The sequence below is a fragment of the Lithobates pipiens genome, unplaced genomic scaffold (genome assembly GCF_037356315.1).
Source record: "Lithobates pipiens isolate NorthernLeopardFrog02 unplaced genomic scaffold, aLitPip1_a1.2 Scaffold_27, whole genome shotgun sequence".
NCBI classification, from domain to species: domain Eukaryota; kingdom Metazoa; phylum Chordata; class Amphibia; order Anura; family Ranidae; genus Lithobates; species Lithobates pipiens.
In genome coordinates this window covers 87,927,206-87,949,214 of record NW_027507788.1, presented here as the reverse complement: position 1 = coordinate 87,949,214, position 22,009 = coordinate 87,927,206, and the positions used below count along the sequence as shown (strand labels likewise).

Sequence of the window (22,009 nt, the reverse complement as noted above, 5' to 3'; positions counted from 1 at the left end):
AGATTAAGTGAATTCTTTGGGGACCCCTTAAGAAGATTTCTCTTTAATTACTTTTCTGCGGACAATCCAAAATTTAGGATATTCTTTTACTTTCACTTTTAATGATAACGGTAAACAAGGCAAATAGGATACATCTCCTTAACAGGGCACAGACAGCAATAAAGACTGACCAGTGTTCTAATCCCTCTGTAAGTTTTGCCTTTATACTTTAAGGTCCCTACTGCCAATTGGTTGAAATCTCTTTTTAGAGCTCTGTTCTTGTTGGCGGGTCTTGCTCCTCACCTGATCCTGGCAGTGACTTTACTTTGTCAAACCATTATTTTTAAGAAATTCCTACAAATAAATCCATCCACTGCTAAGGTTGATATCTTGCTTATTGACTGTGGAGTAGATGACTATTGCATTAAAGTAAAGCTAAAGGCAAAAGTGGAGAGAGAGATTATAACACCAGTTAGTTTATATTGTTACCTCTGCCCCCATTAGGAAAATCCACCCTCTCTTATTTGTCCTGTTTACCATTAGCCTTAAAAGTGAAAGTAAAAGAAAATCCAAGATTTTGGGTTGTCCCCAGAAAAGAAATAAAGGGGAAATCTTCCAATGGTGACACTAGTTCTGATGGCCTGGGGGTCCCCAAGGGATTCCCTTAATTTGCAGGGATTTCCCCTCCCTTCCTGGTTTGGCTATGGGACAGGACGTGAAGGGAAATCTCCCCAATGGGACACAGATGGCAAAAAAAATAAACCAACAGGGGTTATAACCCTCCCTTAATTAAAAAAAAAAGTTTTTGCCTATAGTTCTTTAAGTTTTAGCCACAATAGTTGGCTCCTATCTCTCATGTGCCTCATGTTGGTGCATATGCTTAGGCCACTTTGAATAAAGGAACTGCAAAACTTTTGTGCAAGTGTTTGATCTACAAGGTCTTCAAGGGACATAGAGGTTGATTTACTAAAGACAAATATACTGTGCAGTTGCTCTAGACCTGAAGGGAAGCTCTGCTGATTTCTATCATCCAATCATGTGCAAGCAAAAATTCTGTTTTTTTATTTTCCTTGCCTGTTCCCCTCAGATATAGAGCAACTGCACTTGTGGTTCCACTTGCAGTGCACAGACTATTTACCTTTTATTAAATCAACCCCAATGTCTCTTTAAACCAGCTCTTTAAACCAGTGGTCATCAACCCTGTCCTCAGGGCCCACTAACAGGTCAGGTTTGCAAAATAACTGAATTACATCACAGGTGATATCATTTGCTGCTCAGTGATTGCAGTATTCTAGTCTGCATCTCCCCAAGGTAATACATAAAAACAGACCTGTTAGTGGGCCCTGAGGACAGGGTTGATGACCAGTGCTTTAAACCATGATCATGAATGCTACCAGCTGCAAGAGCACCCATATTCCTCAGGGGAGAAGAAGCCGAAGGAGCAGATTGTGAAGTTGCCTCTGACTGTTAGGAAACCACCTTCTTTGTTTCCCCACTTGATTTTGACTTTAACGTCAAGACACCCCCCCCCAAGCTTGTTTACTCATCCACCCGCAAAGTGTTCTTTCTCATGAACTTCCCCACTTTCCAGACCAGAGCACATCTGTTGACTTTTACTGACACTTGGACAGCTTGCATTCCGGATGCCTGAATACAGTAGGTAGTGTCCCAGGGCTCCCTCCTCATTTCCTTACTTCTAATTTTCCTGTGTCTGCCAGTTGGTTCTCCTAGATCAAGGTGCTATTGCCCCAGCCCATACGGCATAGCAGTTCCAGGAGTTTTGCTATGGCCTGTTCACTGTCCCCAAAGGGGGGTATTCTCCCCATGTTGGATGTTAAGGCTTAGAATGTTTACATTTGAATCTGGAAGATGCTGAATACATGTGTCCATCTGTCCAGTGCATCAGCCATTTCTATGCTTTACTGTGTGTCCCCTACACTTTTGGTCTGTCCTCTACACCATGGGGCTGGCTCCCGTTTTAGCCCCATTGCATTCTTGTAACCTCCCCAGTGTGGGATACTTTAGAAGATGACCTCCTGGTGAGAGAACAGATGGTGAAGGCTCTATCAGATGAGGAATATCTAACTGTGCAAACATTACAGAAATGTAGGTGGATTCTGAAGCTTAAAGCAGAACTTCAGTAATTTTTTTCATCTGTCCATTTATTAAATCCTCTGCCCTTGATAGTAAAACATTTTTTTCTGCCAGTAAATGCCTTATACAGCCCACTTCCTGTTTCTTGTCTAGGCTAGGCTTATGACAACATGTACAGCACTCTCTCTCGTTTGCCAGGAAGGGAGGGGGGTGAGTTGTAAGAGGGCCAATGAAAGCTGCAGAGCTGGAGGTATCCCTCTGTGTAAATCCAGGATGTGAACGGGCAGCAACTTCAGCTACCCACAGTTAAAATGGATGCAGTCGGACTCAATGGAGGGAGATTTCTGCAGTATATTTGGCAAGTACAGAATCACAGTATATATAAAATAAAATGCAAAGTGGTTGTAGGGAAGCTTCAGAATGGCAAAGATGTTTTTATTACAAATTATGTGAAAAGACTGCAATTCCTCTTAAAGAAATTATAGCTGGAACTGGTTCATTGCTTGCAGTATCTGAGTCTGGTCATGGACACATCTTAGTTTATCATTTTCCTTCCACAGAAGAAAATTGGTCTCTGTGGTCTCCATTTTAAATGCTGTCCTGAAGGCCGTCCGACTCTGCTTCTGCATGGGAGTAATGGGACTGATGGCAACCTCCTTTGAGGAAATTCCCTTCACCCAATTTCACTCCTGGCATCTGCAACTCAACATTCTGTTGTCTTGGGACATACCAATAGTGTCTCTTGGCTTATTTGCCTAATGCCAAGGATCAGGACATAACTGGCTCAGAAATCTGGCGGTAGAAAGAGGTCGTCGGATAAATCTTGTCTCCTGATAAACATTCTGGAGCTTCGGACTATTTGGCTTTCTCTTCTTTGTTGAAGCAACCTGTTGGAGGGCCATTCATTCCAGATTAAGTAGCACACCAGTAAGGCAATAATGTACACCACGAATCAGGGAGGAACCACTATAGCAAGAAAATAAGAGCAGATCCTGCATATTGTGGCACTACATCATAAGGCTGCTGGTGTAAGTGGGCCCTAAAGGGTGTTTCTTACTAGAGCTTGACCCAAAGGAGCGTGTGATTTGGACTCAAAATTCCTCTTCTATTCTCTCTTGGAAGTCTTTTAGTCGCTGCCCCAAATGCTGTGGCAGTAACACTGGTCTCAATTGTTAGCATGGAAGAAACAGCAGAGCAATGAATCCTCGATAGCGATAGAGGGAGTGACTCCATAGAGTATTTTTTTTTCTGTTAGTGATTTTATTGCTGGCATGGCACCCAAATGTGCAAAATGTGACATAGGTCTGTTTCTTTGATACAATAAGCCATTCTCTGAAAGCATATGGCACCACCTTATGGTAATTTAGGGGTAATACATCCTTACAGTCTTTCATTAAATACTGAACCACAACCAAGCCTCAGAAGGCTATTGAAAAATGTTTCTATAGCTTGGTGGTCGGGCTCTTATGTTTTCTGGTCTTTCCACTTCCCTTTCCCTCGTTCACATACCAGGATATTGAGCATCAACATAATCTTGAATGTTGAATGCAAAATAATTTATTTTGCCTTCATAGTATAAAGTCTTCCATATTATGTCTGAAAGCAGAAGACCTCTTTTTTTCTTTGATACTATAAAATCTATTTTTACGCTAACAAGAAAAAAACAAAACAATTATACTTGCTAACCTTGGAGATAGTAAAACATGGATCTTTAGAAAGATATCCACTACCAGTTTATAATGTTCTTTTGTCTTTTCAGAACGTGTTCCTGTAGGCCGAGTGCTGAACACAAGAGCAATGAAGGAGATGTACCGCAGTTATATAGAAATGCTGGTTAGCACTGCATTAGACCCAGATATGATCCAGGCATTGGAAGATACTAGTGGTGAGTAATGAGCTTTCCTAATATGTTTTCTTGATTCTTCTGCCTGACAATATTTTCTGGAGACAGGCAGCATAACTTCCGTTTCAAATGACCGTATTTATGTGCATGTGGATATAGCAAACTTAAAGGAGTTTTTCATGTAGCCAATATATTTATATAATCCCTCCTTGAGATTTTTAAATGTACACTCCATTCAAAATGTAAAGCAGACTTATACTATTATAACACCAACCCCATTCTGATCTTCCAACCCTGATTTGATTAAAGGACATTGCTCGACTGTGGATTTCATCATAGTCCACTTTGCGCTTCCTGAATTTGCACCTGGAAATAATAAATGCAAATCTTGAATTTACTATTTTTTTGTTTCCCTTTCTTGGGGCAATTACTACTGTTGTATATTCTGAACCAAATCAATATCTTTCAAGTAGTGTTTGCTTCTTGTAGTCAAACAAATCTTCCCGATGATGCCACACATGTCAAGACCTGTCGAAGTATCTATTAGAAGCTGAAATGTTCATAAAAGACCTTTTTACTGTACTGTAATGTTATTAATATTTTATATTGTTGGTAAATATAATGATTTTATTCTTGTAAAAAAAATTCTAGTCGGTAAATGGTACCTTTTTAAAATCCCGCAGTGTACGTTTTTTTTTTTAAAACTGAGTTTCATGCAGCTCATATCTGCTGAGCAGCATCGGTTGTTATTACAAGTAAGCCAACCGTCCACTATAAATAATGGTACCGGGTCGATGCCTGCCGCTGCAGGCATCACCCCGGTACAACCACTTGAAACAATATTGGTAAGTTTGTTACCGATTCTTCAAAAAAAAGTGAATATCAGCCGCCAATAATCGGTCAACCCCTAGTGTGTGTCCCTTTTACCTTAGTTTGAATTTAAAAAAATGTCATGCATTACCAAAATGTGCCTTTAAAGTGGAGGGCCACCCTGAAAAAAAAATATACATTAAAAATGAGAAAAAAATCAGAAAAAAAAAATGGCTCCACTGCCTGTTTCCCTTAGCCAAAATGGCGGAGCCGAGGGACGCGTCAGCCTCGGGCGGCCGACATTGTGGGCGCCCTGGACAGGTAAGTGTGCTTATTAAAAGTCAGCAGCTACAGTGTTTGCAGCTGCTGACTTTTACATTTTTTTTTTTTTTAAACCTTTAAGCCATCCTCTTTAAGATCCAGTTTGGTTATGCTCAAAAATGGTGAATTTAATATGGAAAATGATTGTTCTTGATTTGGCAACTCAAAATGACACTTTAATCAGTCTGGTAGTGCCAGTGGCATGGTGGAGTTCATGTAAGCAGTGCAATCAATATTGCTTTCTCGGCTGACACGGAGATGTCTTATTGTATTGCTGTCTCAATGAACAATGTCAGGCTGTTTGCTTTGCGTTGATACACCTTCCCAATGTCACCAGCTGACAGGTGTTTTTTTTTTCCTGCCCCCTCTGCAGATGAACTTTACCTCCCACCCATGAGAAAAATCGATGGCATTGTAAATGAACACAAGAAGAAAGTTTTGAAGAAGTTTTCACTGAGTTCATCTGTTCAGGTAGGACCTCTACTTGCCCTATACTTCTCATTCAAAAACATGTTACTTGGTGTAACCCAGTAATAAACACACCAATTAAAAATGAAAGCACTCATGTAAGCACCGTTGGTATCCTAAAAATCATTCTAAAAGATGAGTTTCTGTAGTGAGTGCTCCCTCTTAAAGGAGAACCAAACTTTGGATACCGTGCCCAAAAAAGCAGGCAGAAGGACTAAGCAATCTTGTGGTCTTTCTGCCAAAGATCATTTCTCCATTACTGACTTATCGCCATTCGCCAGGCCAAAATTGGATGAAGGAGATCAGATCCTTTTAATTGTTGATTAAAAAAAAAGAGAAAAAGTAAAACAGCCAAAGCATTTTGGGGGCAACCACCCCCTCTTCATCATGGCTGCAAAAAAAAAAAAAAGCAGAAAAACAGATATGATGATTTTTGCTTATTTTTGTAGCCCCGATAAAGTGGAGAGGGGGTTGTTAGCCCTAAAAGACACTGGCTGTTAAGACATTATTTATCAACCACTCACATTATCTTGAACTCTTATCTGTCTTTGGTCTGGAAATCCTTTCTGGCCTTCTATGGTTGGAGCTAATGTTTGGTAACAATCGAGTAAAGTCTTGCTGTGTGGGAGCCGCCTTGCCAGAGCAATTGAGATTGCTTAAGGTTTTCCTTCATCTGACTGCACTTGTAAGTCTGAAAGCTCCCATTGACTATGTTCTTCTAAAATTTTGGGTGAGGACTGTGTTAGTATAGTACAAGAACTGAGGAGAGTATTATGTCCCCTAGCCTGGCTCAGCTATTTTTTCTACATAGGGTCTATAGAACACCAGAATTTTTACATTAAATAGGTTTAAGCGTAGATGCTAATTGTTCAAAATGTGGAGCCAACCAGTAATCCCATATACACCTGATTAGGAGATGCCCAGAGTTAACCACTTCAGCCCCGGAAGGAGGGCATTTTTTGCGATATGGCACTGCACCACTTTAACTGACAATTGTGCGGTCGTGCGACGCTGTACCCAAACAAAATTAACATCCTTTTTTTCCCACAAAGCGATTTATTTTGGTGGTATTTGATCACCTCCTGGTTTTGTTTGGGTTTTTTTGCGCTATAAGCAAAAAAATACCCACAATTTTGAAAAAAAAAAAAAACAATATTTTTTACTTTTTGCTATAATAAATATCCCCCAAAAATATATATATAAAAAAACCTGAATTTATTACTCGGTTTAGGTCGATATGTATTCTTTTACATATTTTTGGTAACAAAATTGCAATACCGTATATACTCGAGTATAGGCCGACCCGAATATAAGCCGAGGCCCCCAATTTACCCCCAAAAAACTGGAAAACTTATTGACTCGTGTATAAGCCGAGGGTGAGACATGGCTGTCCATCCCTGTGTGTCCGTCCATCCCTGTGTGTGTGTCCGTCCATCCATCCCTGTGTGTGTGTCCATCCATCCATCCATCCATCCCTGTGTGTGTGTCCGTCCATCCATCCCTGTGTGTGTATCCATCCATCCATCCATCCCTGTGTGTGTGTGTGTGTGTGTGTGTGTGTGTGTGTGTGTGTGTATTCATCCATCCATCCATCCCTGTGTGTGTGTGTGTGTGTGTGTGTGTGTGTGTGTGTGTATCCATCCATCCATCCATCCATCCCTGTGTGTGTGTGTGTGTGTGTATCCATCCATCCATCCATCCATCCCTGTGTGTGTGTGTGTGTGTGTGTGTGTGTGTGTGTGTCCGTGCAGCCTTGTGTGTGTGTCCAGCCTACCTGTGTCCCAAGCCTCTGTCCCGTGCCTCCTCTGTCCCGTGCCTCCTCTGTCCCGTGCCTCCTCTGTCCCGTGCCTCCTCTGTCCCGTGCCTCCTCCGTCCCGTGCCTCCTCCGTCCCGTGTCGTGCCGATGGATCGCCGCTCTTCTCGGCGGCCATTCTACAATTCAAAAGCCGCGCCTCCGTCCTCCGCCTGTGATAGGCGGAACACTCAATTTCCCAGCAGCCTGTGTTCCGCCTATCACGGACATCCTCTCATACTCGTCCGTAGTATGAGAATGAACGGATGTCCGTGATAGGCGGAACACTGACTGCTGGGAAATTCAGTGTTCCGCCTATCACAGGCGGAGGCGGAGAAGGAGGCGCGGCTTTTGAATTTTAATGTCCGCCGTCTGTCTGCTCGATACGCTGATCGAGCAGTCAGACAGCGGTGACTCGAGTATAAGCCGAGGGGGCACTTTCAGCCTCAAAAAAGAGGCTGAAAATCTCGGCTTATACTCGAGTATATACGGTAAGTGTATATTGATTGATTTGCGCCAACGTTTTAACGTTTACAAAACAGGGGATAGATTTATGGCATTTTTATAACTAGTTTCTTTTTCTACTAGTAAGGACAGCAATCTGTGATTTTTATCGTGACTGCGACATTGCTGTGGACAGATTGGACATTTGACATGATTTTGGGACCTGACCTTTATACAGCGATCAGATCTAAAAATAGCCACTGGTTACTGTATAAATGTCACTGGCAGGGAAGAGATTGACACTAGGGGGCGATCAAGGGGTTAAGTGTGTTCCCTCAGTGTGTTTCTAACTATGGGGGGGTGGGACTGATTGGGGGAGGAAACTGATCACTGCTCCTAAGTACTAGGAGCAGACGAATTGTCTCTGCTCCTCTGACAGAACAGAGATCTGTCTGTCTGTTTAGCTGGGGGGGGGGCGCGCCCTCTATACTCCTTAAAGCGCCCGCCGTACAGCTACAGCGATTCATGCAGGAGTGCTGTGCTGCTGCCATCAAATGACAGCAGGTGGTCGGCAAGTAGGTTTAAATGCTACTGGGATAATGATGTTCTTTTTCAATAATAAATCCGATTTTCGCTGTGAATCGTGCTTCTCATCCAGCAATGAGAAGGACTGGAGTCCTTATTCTACCAACTATGTAACCGTGTATTATATGTGCTAGGATTATTTGATTCCTCACTCTGGATACCCATACTTCCCTGGCTCCCTCGAGAGCTTTATTCACAGTTCTCCAGGATGACACACTTTAAATGGGTATCAAATATCTCCTCTACATCAGAGACCTGGCGGATAGAGCTAGACAGATTTATTTCATTTAAAAAGATAAGCTGCACCTCTAGGGCAATTCCCAGTAAACACCAATTGATAAGGGATAGATGGCTAGATTTAACACACCTTATTGGCTGATCATTGCTATACTACTGGCAAAATGAAGTAAAACACTTACATATGATGTCTACATATGAACAGGCTTTACGTATGGCATCATTATCTCTCTTGGTTTTCCTCTCTTTTTACCATATATATCCATTCATTCTGTATGCTTGGTTCATTTCCATATGGTCTTGGATACTGTGATCTGAAAGTTTATTTTCACTCTTATTGTCAAAACTCTAAAATAATGAAAATTTTTGATTTAAAAAATATATATAAAAAATTAGGCTGTTGTCACGGGTTTTCCTAGGTCCATTCACCTACCAAGCTTCAGTTAACCAGTTAAAGAGGAAGTAAACCCTGATGGGTTTACTTCCTCTTTTTTTCCCTGCAAAGGTAAAGCATAATGGACTACTATGCATCACATAGTAGCTCATTATGTGTCACTTACCTGACACAGGAGCCAGCGAAGTCGCCGCTGTCCCCTGTAGTCCGCCGCATCCATGTTGCTTGTGGCGTCTCGCAGCTCCGACGAATCACAGCGGCGCAACCGCGATGACGTCGCGCATGCGCACGGGAGTCGCGTCTCGCAGCTCCGCCGCTGCCATACGGCGAAGCCGCGATGACGTCACTCCCGCGCATGCGCACGGGAGTCGACAAATTTGGCAAATCCATTCTTGGATGTGCCGCATTTAGTGCGCCTGCGCGCCGCTGTCTACGGCGCATGCGCCGTAGACAGCGGTGCCCATTTTCGGCCAAATATCTCCTAAACCATATAGGTTTAGGAGATATTGCTTGGACCTACAGGTAACCCTTAATCTAGGCTTACCTATAGGTCCAAGTTGTTTGGAAGGGTTTACTTCCTCTTTAAACACTGTTTAAATTTGCTGGCGCAACTTGTCAGGTATTTTTTTCTTTTGCAGGATCTGGGGTCTATAAGACCCCAAATCCATCCTTTTGCGCTTAAAAGCATTCAAAACGCCAAGCTTGGCTGTTTTCAATACTGACTTTTTTAAAATCTGGCACCTCTAAGGCTCCATTAACCAGTTTCAGGGTAGTGTTTAGGCAACAAACATTTCTAGATGTTCCCTCTAACATAGCTTGTCTTTACACTTCCTAACGTAATTGATGGCTGTGAACAAAGCTCATTTACACTGGGTCAGTATTATCAGTGACAACATTTTTACGTTTCTAATAGTGGGAATGGACATATTCATCACAGAAGCAGATTTTAGTTTTTGAAAACAACCCTTTACTTTGGGAACATGTGGTCATTTTTAGTGTTCCACATATTTTGTAAACCGATACAATTTGAATTTCTTGACCTCCTCAGATGGTCAGGTGTGGACAAAAAGACGTAGCTCTACCTGACTAATGACATGGGTTCCTCCAGCGCAGAAAAAAAAAAAACAAGCAGACATCTGTGAGCTTTGCCTAAAAGTAAAGCTTACACTGTTGTCTTGGAATGTCAGGACTGTTTTTGTTAGTCAACTATGAATCACAGCCTTGACTGTGGTTATACTGGGGCTTGTTATGGCTGTCTTCCTCGCTTAATGCCTAGTGGAAGCTATTTTGTCTGGTGAATTCATGTACAGGTTTTATATGTTGTCTTTGGTTTATAGCCCAACTCCAGGCAAGCACCTAAATGCACAGTTGGAAGTACATACATAGGAATGGTTTAACCTTGCAAAGAATTTGTGCACAGCCTGTTTTGCGATTCAGACTTTTTTGGCTGATTATCACAGTCAGATGTTCAGATGCCATTGCAGCATTAATACATCTTGGTCAAGATAGAATGTTGGATCAGACCGCCCTACCCATCAGGTTGCTGATTGGACAGTGAAGCAGCACAGGAAGAAAGAAATCATCCTTCTGCTGTCTCCTCCTGTCAGTACGTTTACTGTCAGCACATGTGCACTGTACAGGGGATTACAGGAAGCTGATATCAATATATATATATATATATATATATATATATATATATATATATATATATATATATATATATATATATATATATATATATATATATATATATATATAGCAGAACTTATACCAGTTGAGTACATCAATCATTTAAATTTTTTTGTAATATTCATAATTTAAGTTTTCACAAGATCATCACCACAGGTATACAGATAATACACATATATAGAGCGTGACAATTTCCAGTTATTGAGTTATCAGTTGTTGAGAGAAGGTCAACAGGTCTGAACATACATTCTTGGGTTACCACTTGAGTAAGACTCTGTATAAATGATTCACCGTAATATAAAAAATGTATTTGTCATACTGGGAAATGAGGGAAACTTTCCCAGTCAAATCTGGTTTAAAATTCAGCAGAAAAACAAGTATGTATGGGTTATGTACACCCTGAATTATCATATGAGGGATAGGGTCTTGGGGGGCTTGGGGAACAGACAGCAGGGGGATAATAGCTGAGCAGTTTGAGGGACTAGTGTAGGGGAAGGTCAGAAGGGGAAAAAAAATGTGTTGCCTCTCAAGATGTTCCCAGGACAGATAGGTAGATAATGCTGTCAGGATATGTAGCAAACACTTAAAAATGCTCATGCATGTTTCAGTTGATCTTGATCTATGACTCTTGAGTTGGGAAGCTAGAAACAGTTGCCATCACTTTTAGGTAGGTGTCTGCGGATATCAATGTTATTTAAATGGATACAAAACTACATTTATTGGATTTTCTTTTCTTTTTTTAATGGAGTGCTTGGGGTTTAACTAATTTTCTTCATGCTTGGAAATATATTTTCATTCTTATTTTTTCATTACCTGTAGGAGGCGCTTCACACATTTCCACAGCTAATTACTGAATCGGGGGCGTCTACTGTGAGGATGAAACCTGGCGGAGAGCCTTACAATCGGAAAACACTCAACAAGCTAAAAAAGAATGTAGCCAAACCACAGGTAGGGAGAAATATGAACCGTTCTTGTGATTGTGGGAGAGTACTCTTGTTTCCTGCCATGTATCCATCCATTTCAGTTTTCCTAATAAGTTATTGTAACGGCAGGCTTATTCGGCCGATCAAACCAAAGATATGGCCCCTCCAGACCAGTTAAGACATATTTCCACCAACATTTTTAAAGTTTGTCTCAGGGTTTCCTACTATTTGGACATTCCTGGTGCATTTCTTCGAATGGTCCCCTAGCCACTCTAACTTGCCAGATACAATTCTAAGCCAGTACATTTTTTAAGATAACTTCTAATGCCACGTACACACGACCGGACATTTTGACAGCAAAGGTCCGATGGAACGAGTCCGTCTGACAATTCGATTGTGTGTGGGCTCCATCAGACCTTTGCTTGCCCAAAATCCAGCGAACTTTAGAAATAGAACACCAGAACTCCGCCGGACCGAGAAATCTGTTCGTGTGTATGCTAGTCCAACGGACAAAAACCGACACTAGGGCAGCTATTGGCTACTGGCTATGAACTTCCTTATTCTAGTCCAGTCGTACGTCATCGCGTTCGAATCTGTCGGACTTTGGTGTGATTGTGTGTGGCCAAGTCCGTTCATTCGCAAAGTCCGTCAGAACTCCGCCGAAAGTCCGTCGGACCTAGTCCCACAAAGTCCGGTTGTTTGTACGCGGCATAAGCTGTAGGAAATGGTAGACTGCTAACGATTTGAGACCCCTGTACCAACCAAAATTAAACAGACAAAAAAAATTTCTGTTTCATCTTTACTTATTTACCCCTCCACAGTTTTCATGGTTTTTGGTTCTGTTTTTCCTCTAGGAATTCAAGGTGGATGCTGAGAAGTCACTTTATTACTCCTTGTACCATTCCTTGCATCACTACAAGTATCACACCTTCCTACGTTGCAAGCAAGAGGTAAGTAGGTGATTCGTCTTTGAACCCACCCAGCTTACATGACTGCGATACTTTACTTTAAAGATTTAATGAAATTATTTTATTAATAGAAAATAATCTTTGGAGGGGGGGTTATTTAAATTTTCATTTCATACCAAAAAGTCATAAATACTTGGAATTTTGATATTTTAGTGTGTTAAAACGGTATTGCATAAAAAGACCAAGTGCACTTCTTAAACATGACACCTACTAAAGTAAATGTATACCCTAAGTAAGTGACATTTAGTTTGCTAAAGCATTGTTTATCATAAACAATGTCCAGTTGTTTTCACCTTTTTTTGCATCTCTGTTCAGATGATCTCCTGCAACTCAGTTGCAGCCACTTCCTGTCTACAAGTGTGTGCTACAGCTACTGCTGCTTGGCATTTGCAGGTTTCCTGATGGTGACAACAGTGGAAAATGTATGTGCATTATGTGTCATCAAGGCCTCTTGTAGTGTCTGCTGGTAGAGTGTGTGACGTTTGTCATGCATTTTTTTCTCTACAGAATGCTATACCTAGGAAGTAGTAATAAGTCAGTAAAAATTTAAAGTAAAATCGATAAAATAAAAAATGTGAAAAAAAATGCGTTAAGAAATATTCTGAATTAAAAGTGTAAGCAGCAAACCTTGTGAGACATGTACACAGTGAGTAAATATAAAATAGATAAAGGTCGCGCTATTCAATCATGTATATATAAACATAAAAATTATATGATTAAAACAGACCACAAGTAATGTGAAAATAAATCCTGATGTCAATCTCCACCATTCCCCACTGGAGGGATCTTAAATATTGGTGGCTCTCAGGAGATCAGATCTGTGGGAGCCAAGCTGTCACTTGTAAACACAGAAGCTGAACTTCTGTGTTTACAAGTGACAGTGGTGAGCAGGGAGCAGAGGGCCTGAGCCAGAGGTGGTGAAACCAAGTTCCAGTTGAAAAAAAGCCCTGCTGATTAGTCACAAAAACATGAAAGAATGTAGTAAAAATGTTATTTTAACAAATTAATATTAAGTACTCAGGAAGGCAATTTCAGCTATGCTGATATGTTTCACTAGTTACAGTAGACCAGTTTGCCAATACCAATAGTATTTTAGGTATTTTCTTTAACATAGTATTCTATTTGTATTAGAAATGGTATCATATAATACTCTTTTAAATTGCATATGAATTATAGTGTATGTTTGTAATTGTGCAAAAATAAAGATAAAATATTTTTCCCTTGTGCGGATTTTAAAGCTACCACTGGAGACAGCAATTATAAAGCATCTATATATTTATTATTAACATGATTAAAAATTAGTAGACCAGAGGGCCGGTATCTTTTTCTTAAAGGCCATATTGGAGGCATCAAAGTGGTTACCATTTACGCTCCGAATACTCACCAAGACTCATTTCTATGTAAAACCCTGACAAAGCTGGTGGAGTTTGCAGAAGGTAAACTAATCCTCGGAGGTGATTTCAATGTTCCTCTCGACCCTTGTATAGATACCTCCTCTGGTACTTCTGCTGTTCTCATCAGATACAGGAAATGTACACAGCAGAAACTTCACAATCTGCAGCTTGTGGATGCCTGGCGCATCTTACAAGCTGGAGAGCATGATTACTCTTTCTTCTCTACACCGCATCAGTTATATTCTCAGATCAACTACTATCTCTCATCCTAGACGTTTCTATTGGACACATAACCTGGTCTGACCATGCACTGGTTATGCTGCATCTCTCCCGGTCTAACTCTACCGCCTCCGCGGATTGGCAATGGCACCTGAATGAGAGTCTGTTACAGATCCCAGAGGTTCTGACTGATGTGGTCCAGGAGCTCACAGCTTACTTTTGGACAAATGCCATCCCTGAGCATGACCCATATATAGTGTGGGAAATCCACAAAGTGGTCATACGGGGAACCTTGATTAAACACGGATCACGGATCACGAGTCAAGAAAGCAAGAGAAGCACAACTGACAAAACTGTTAGCTGACATCCAGATCTTTAAGTAGCAGCAGCATAAAAGATCACCAGCCTCTTCTGTAGGGATCGAACACCTTCTCCAGCAGGTCTCAGACCTTCATTACAAAGCAAAAGCAGAACTCCAATCCTGCAAGAAGCTAGGGTATGAATCGAAGGATAAGTGTGGCAAATGGCTAGCCCGGGCTCCCAGATACCAACATAAGGCCTCCTATATCCCATGTATTAAGGGTACAGATGAACAAAAACTCTACTTACCCAAAGACATTGCCCATATGTTTTGGGGAATTTTATTCCTCACTATACAACCTTCCAACCCCTCCTCCCTTTTCTTCCATAGAAGGTTACCTTTCTTCAGCACACTTATCTTGCCTCCCGTCCCCGATTCAGGGAGAGCTGGAAATCCCCATCACCTTTGAATTACTAAGCAGGGCAGTGAAGTCAGCCAAACATTGAAAAGCACCTGACCCCAGACGGGTTTACTATACAGTACTACAAGACCCTTCTAACCCTGCTAGGTCCACATATGGTAAGTGTTTAATGGCCTGGGGCAGGCTACTTCATTCCCACTGGAATCACTATTGGCACATGTATCTGTCATCCCGAAAAAAGGGAAGGATCCTTCTGTATGTGGCAGCTACCGGCTGATATCTCTGCTCAATGTAGACCTGAAGCTCTTTACTCTCATGGCTTCAATCTTTGCTACCCCAATTGGTAAGTGGGCTTCATTCCTTCCCGCAAAGCAAGGAACAACACGGTTAAAGTGCTCAATTTGGTTCACTTTGCCAATTAAACAGGCTTTGGGTATTCTTTAATACAGATGCGGAGAAGGCCTTTGATAGGATGAATTGGGTCCTTATGTTTGCGGTCCTGTAATACATGGGTTTTGGGGAGCAGATGCTCCACTGGATAGCTAGCATCTACTCCTCACCACGGACCGTGGCGAAAGCAAATGGGGTGTTTTCAGAGCCGTTCCCCATTTTTAATGGCACCCGTCAGGGATGCCCTCTCTCACCCCTGCTTTTCACCTTCTTGGAGCTATTCCTGAGCAGGGTTAGACAGAACACTCTCTCCCATAAAGTCTCCGCTTACTGGGTCGATGTTCTCTTCTCCTTGACCAATCCACACATCTCTCTGCCGAATCTTCTGAAAGAATTCGATCATTACGGAGCATTATCAAATATGAAAATTAACTATTCCAAATCAGAGGTGATGGGAGTTGCCCTGCCCTCCCCTTTAGGTCATATCCTTCAGCTCAACTTTAAATGGACATCTTCGGTTTTGAAGTACTTGGGCACCCACATTCCCCCAAATCTAGCTGATACGTTTAAGATTAACTTTCCACCCTTGCTCAGGGAAGTGCGTTCCCTTTTAGACAAATGGAATCGAGGATTGCATTCCTGGTTAGCCGCAGTCAGATCAAAATGCATCTTGCCAAAATTCCTGTACCTCTTTCAGACCTTATCTATCTCCATCCCTTTGGCCTTCTTTCGCCAAATAAATACTTTCTTTACCAAGGTCATATGGATCAGTAGACACCTTCTGTAGCTACCTAATATCCATGGAGGGGTAGCCGGCCCAGACTCAAATTTTACTAAGTGGCCCATCTTGGTAGGGTAATAGACTGATGTAGACACAAAGATCTTAAGCTATGGACATATAAAGAACAGCAGTTTAGCACTATTTCCCTGAATATGCTATGCTATGCTATGCTTCCTTGCCTGCTTCCCTCAAGTCACATCCAACTATAGGACCTATTCTCTGAATTGACATATAGCATGCTTCGCCCACTCCCTGCTGTTTCCCATATTGGGAAACCCCAGTTCCCCCTGGGGGGAGAGAGTGGCCTGTTTTGGAAACTTGGGGAGTGGGACTGCTTTCAAATCTCCCATTTAATAGCCAATGCCTGGCCCATAATCTCTATATTGAAGCAACCAGATGGTCAGTTTGAACTACCTTTCTGGCAAGCACTTCAGCAGTTCTTCCGAACCCTAGACTCCCGGACCCATTCTCTGAGTCAACGGACTCTGTTTGAATCTTACTCTGAAGTCAAGGACCCCCTCCCCTGTACTCTCTCTAAGATTTACGCCTTGCTCATCTCACCTCCACATGATTTCATCCTGACAAGTCTCAGTAAATTGGAAAGAGATCTCAATAGGACCTTCACACCCGCCCAGCGTCAAAACATCATCCACCTGTCCCTGAAATCTTCCATCTCTTCAAGCACACAGGAATCCAACTATAAAATATTGACATAATGGTATCTCACCCCATCAGTTTTGAGTAAGTGCTTCCCAGAGGCGTCAAAACAGTGCTGGAGATGAAATGGGAAACTTTTTCCATGTCTTCTGGTCCTGCTCAAAGCTCCAATACTGGTCAGAGCTACAGAGGCTCTCCCAAGAATTTAAAGACTTCACTATCCCGCAGGATCCTGCCATCTTCCTGCTCCACTGCTCACAAATACCAATCCAGACGTACAAAAAAATCAATCCTTTGTCACCTAAATAATGTGGCCAAAGCTTGTGTCACTCTCCAATTCCCCTTCCATCGCCATGTGGCTCAATAAGGTTAGGAGTGTCAACACCTTGGAAGATTTGGTACTTTATTGCCCAAAATAAGAGAGAATGATATACGAAAACATGGGCATACTGGAACATGTTCCTATACTCAGATGAAGGGAAGTCCCTCCTAGAGAGTTGCTCTGGGGACTGAGGTCCTCCTGTCATTCCTACATCCATGTGTTCCACCACCCTAGCTCCCCCTACCACCCTTCCCCCCCCCCCATTCCTTTTTTCCCCTCCTCTTTTTCCTTTTCTTCTCGCTCCTTCCTTTCTTCGTCACTTTTTGCTTCGGCACCCTCTTGGGTGCCTCTATGATCTAACTTTCCTCTGTCTAAAAATGTAAAATATCCGCTCATACCATGCAAATAGAATGTACATGGTTGCCACCTGATCTTGTGAAGTAAGATGCTCACCTGAGTGTTAGTGATGTTATATTAATTTGCTTCTGAGCAACTCTGCTTCGGATTGTACTTACATGGCTTGTAACTATGTTTGATGTGACAGGACGTCTTTGGTGCTTTTGTTATATTGTATTTTGATGGATACTTTATTCTTCTATACAAATGAAGAATTTGAAAAAAATAAATATATATTATTATTAGTAGACCAATACTGAACCTAAAATGTGTATATTAGGACAAGTATCGGTGTACTAATTTTTAAACTATGTTAATAATAAATACTTAATGTATTAGAACTGTTGTCTTCATTGGTACCATTTAAAATCTGCACATGTATATTTTTTTAAGTGTCAAATATTTACGGATATGGTACTATATTGGCCCTTTTTCTAGCACATTTGTAATAGTTGGATATGGATTTTTTTTTAATTACTGCAATAACAACCTCAGCTGTGAAAAGTGTGTGTATATATAGATCTATTTATTAATTATATTATATTATTAAATGGTTATAGGGATATTTTTTTAAGCTGGGTTCTAGTTTTTGTTTTCTAACAGTCTGTGAAAGTTCTCTTATTTGAAGATCAATTCATTTCAGCTAGTAAAATGCTTTTTTAACCACTTGCTTGCTGGGCACTTCCTGCCCAGGCCAATTTTCAGGGCTAATATTGAATGACAATTGCTCGGTTATGCAATGCTGTATATATACATTTTTATTATTTTTTTTCACACAAATAGAGCTTTCTTTTGGTAGTATTCATCACCACTGTGTTTTTTTTTTTTTGCTAAACAAACAAAAAAAAGGCTGAAAAATTTAAAAAGAAAAACAGTTTTTCATATTTTGTGTTAACATTTTTGCAAACAGGTAATTTTTCTTCTTTACTGATGTGTGCTGATAAGGCTGCACTGATGGGCATCGTTGGGCTACACTGATGGGCACCCATGAGGCGCACTGATAGGTGGCACTGATTATCAGCTCATGCGGGCAAGCGTGGACAGCTGATCACGTGGTAAAGGGCCTGCTGTGATTGGCCTTTTACCCGATTCATGATCAGCCGAGTCTCACGGACTCGGTGGTCACAGAGCATGCGGGAGGCATGCAAATGGGAAGATGTATGTCTTCTCATTTATCCATGTATGCCCTCCCGGCAATTTGAGCCCACGCTGTAGCTGTCTTTAGCGCGGGCAGCAAGTGGTTAATATTGTGGGAGAAGGTCTAAACCTGTATGTAAATTTTTTTTTTTTATATATAACTTTTACCTTTCTGTGATTTCAAGTTTAGATTCATTTTTTATTGTAGGACAGTTAGATTCATCTTATGGATTTTTAACACAATTTGTATCCAAATTGCTTTATAGGTCTTTTTGAGGCCGTTTTCATATATATATATATATATATATATATGTGTATATGTATGTATGTTTTGGATTATGTCTTTCTTGTATTTGAATCTTGACTGTCAAGAATAAATTGATAGGCATCAGTGAGTGAGAGTTCATCTGATAACAATTGTCTTCCCCTTATACAGACCAACGCAATAGAAGAGCAGAATGATGATTTGGGGCAAGAAGAGGTTGTTCAGCAGTGCATGAGGAACCAGCCTTGGCTCGAAAAACTCTTCGACTCCTTCATTGACCTAATCACGCAAGCACAGAACAAGTGCGCGTGACTGAACACATGACTGCTATAAAAGTTGACAAACAAAAACCTGTTAAGGGGGAATTAAATCACAAAATAAAAAACAAGTGACTCCAGTAACGAGAGAGAGAGACATGCCATGCAGAAGAGGAAATGTGTTCTGTCCTGGACTTAACTTTTGTTGCCAAGGCAACGAGCTATAAAGGGGAATGGATGAAGTAAGTTCTGCAGGCCTCAACTTGACTTTAGGCCTCAGGCTTCTGAACAGTGACACCTGTTTGAATTAAGGTGGTTCTCTCTTTCTCTAGACTTCTGTCTTCTTCCTTTGTTCTTTGTCCTTCTTTAGCTGGAGGAGGATTTGCTAACTGTGCATCGTTTTAATTTTACATTTTTTGTTTCTCCTCATTTGCTCCTTGTTCCGTCCCCATCATACTGTACAGAGGATTTCTGGCTCTGTCTTCTGTTCAGATCTGCTTCCAGTGACTGACATATTCTGACAGGAGCAAGCAGCCCCAACATTCTGTCCCTTGTTATTTATTGGGAAGCATGCGTGTATGTGTTGTGCGTGTGAAAGAGCCAGATTCCCTGTTTGGGGTGGCGGGCATTTTCGATTTTGGATTAACAAATCTTTTCTGTAACGGTAACTCGCCACAAAAAAATAAACATAAATTGTCACAAAGAGATGCTCACTGTTCACTGCCAATTTTAGATTGGTCATGCACCAAAAATGATTTAACCTTACTTCACAACTCTATAGTTTTTTGCTTTTTTTTAAAAAAATGTTTTATGTTTTTACATATTTTAACCTGGCTGCTAGCATCGTTGAATTTTATTATAAAAGTGACATTTTGGTCACCCCACAAATTTTTATTTTTTGGACAGAAAGTTATGAGTAAGTAAGGATGCCTCTGAGGAAAACATGCGTGTTTTGCTTGACCTAAATACTTGACGGCCATTGGCAGTGCACGCAGCAAGAATAGCATTTGTGCAGTTTTACATTTCAGGAATTATGAACAGGGTAGTAAAAAAAAAAAAAAAAAAAAAATCTTTTACAGCTATTCTCTCCAAAGATGTTCATTAAATTGGAAAAAAAAAATCTTCAAAATGGTACCATATCTGTGTTCTGTTGTATTAGACCTCTGCGGATTCATTTTATCTAGGGTGAAGAGCTAAAGCTTTGTAGCCTCTTGCCAACAGAGTAATAAAGCTTTGTTAATCCAATATCAAGAGACATGTTCCTTATTTTATTCCCTATTTTCAGTCATCTAATTGTACTTACATTCAGTATTTTTAATGTTGTGGGGTTAATTCGATATATATATTCTGTTGCATCCCTTAACATAAAAATGGTGTTATCAACTTTTTATATATATATATTTTTTTTTTCTTTTAATCTGGGAAGAAGCTTTCTTTTGAGGCTTAATTCACCCTCTGTGCTACTGGAAGCCTGTAAAAAGTGTATTGTTCGAAACAGAGTTTTGCTGTTGTCACGCACTGCAAAACATTTGCTAACAATTCCATTGGCATTGAGCTGAATAAGTAATTTTACCTCCTCTGTCACTTTGTAAAGTCCTCTCCAGTCATTTCAGCACTATGAAATATAGCTATGAGTCAAAAATTTGGATATTTTCTTTAATATTGTAGAATTTTAAAAAGTGTGTGCATTTTTTTAAGGTAGTTGCTGATGGCGTGGAGATATACTGCTACTTTAATTTAGAGGAGTGGAAAAATATTATTTTTTTTTTAAGTCATGGTTCTAACTTTTATTTAATCATTACTACATGGCAGTTGTGGCCCTTTTTGTTTTTGTTCTTGGATGACAATTTTAAATCATATTTTCCCAGTATGTTTGAGGGATGACATTATCGGGGAGATAAACCGTTTGCGTGTGTGGTATTTTTTTCTACATTTTTTTTCTTTTTTTTTTTTTCTAAATTTGCTGTAAATATTGTATAGGAGAAAAATCTATGTACAATATTGTATTTGACTATATCTAATTGATAATGATGATGTTGCCTAGATGTGAAGCGTTCAGTTTAACTGAACTCGGATTAGTATTTTGCTCAGAAAAAAATAAACTTAGAACAGAGAGAAAAACAGAAAAAAATATGGGTATTCTTAAGCAACAACCTCTTCTATCCTTTTCACATTTACAATTTTTGTTTCACCGTTATTTTGTTTTAAGTTATATCATTGGAAAAATGCATTGGAAAATTTTGTTTTAAAAAAAAAAAGAAAAAAAAAAGTACAAATTCTTAGCTTAAATCCAGCTGTCTTTTTAACTGTTGTCACCAAGGTAGTTTGTTTATAAAAACCTAATGTTGCCAGCATCTGAGTAAGGCTAAATTACTTTTGACAAACTATCTTTTGTATTTGTTTTTTGTTTTTTAAACTGGCTCTGTAATTGGTTCTTGAATTGTTGGGTTTCCTTTACCATACATAATGTAACATTTGTTATAATTTTAATTCATTGAAGATACCAGTCCATTCATTAAGGGACACATTTTTTTTATTTTTGAACAAGGATTTTGGTGCTAATTAATCATGTCAGACTGCCTTAAAAAGGATCTAGGTGTGCAACACAAAAAGTTTAAATCTGCAATTTATTGACTGCAAAACAAAAAAAAATTATTTGTGTTTCTTCACCTGGAATATGGAATCTTTTTTTAATTGACCCTTGTTAACCTTTTATATTTGCAAATGAAAGGAGGGGTGCACATATGGTTCAGAGCTTCTAACAGATCATAAACTGTAAGTTATTATATATTTTATTTTTCAAATAACTACCACTTTGGCTGGTGGAAGAAATATTTCTTTTAGGTTTCAGTACAGATGGGAAGGGATGTGAGGCACTGGGTCTTTAGCTATTTTAGTCCAATAAGACAGGGCTTGCTTCAT

The 22,009-nt window shown here is 40.3% G+C and overlaps 1 protein-coding gene across 1 annotated transcript in view; it reads left to right on the top strand.

Annotated features, from left to right (window-relative positions):
- The window catches only part of PRR12 (proline rich 12), a 156,952-nt gene extending 135,734 nt beyond the window's left edge, over positions 1-21,218 (top strand). The window contains exons 10-14 of the mRNA XM_077457187.1: positions 3,833-3,958; positions 5,421-5,518; positions 11,476-11,604; positions 12,434-12,529; positions 19,002-21,218. Coding sequence (XP_077313313.1) covers positions 3,833-3,958; positions 5,421-5,518; positions 11,476-11,604; positions 12,434-12,529; positions 19,002-19,142 — 590 coding nt within the window. The 3' untranslated portion in view covers positions 19,143-21,218. The remainder of the gene's footprint in view (positions 1-3,832; positions 3,959-5,420; positions 5,519-11,475; positions 11,605-12,433; positions 12,530-19,001) is intronic.
- The last annotated feature ends 791 nt before the right edge of the window (positions 21,219-22,009 follow it).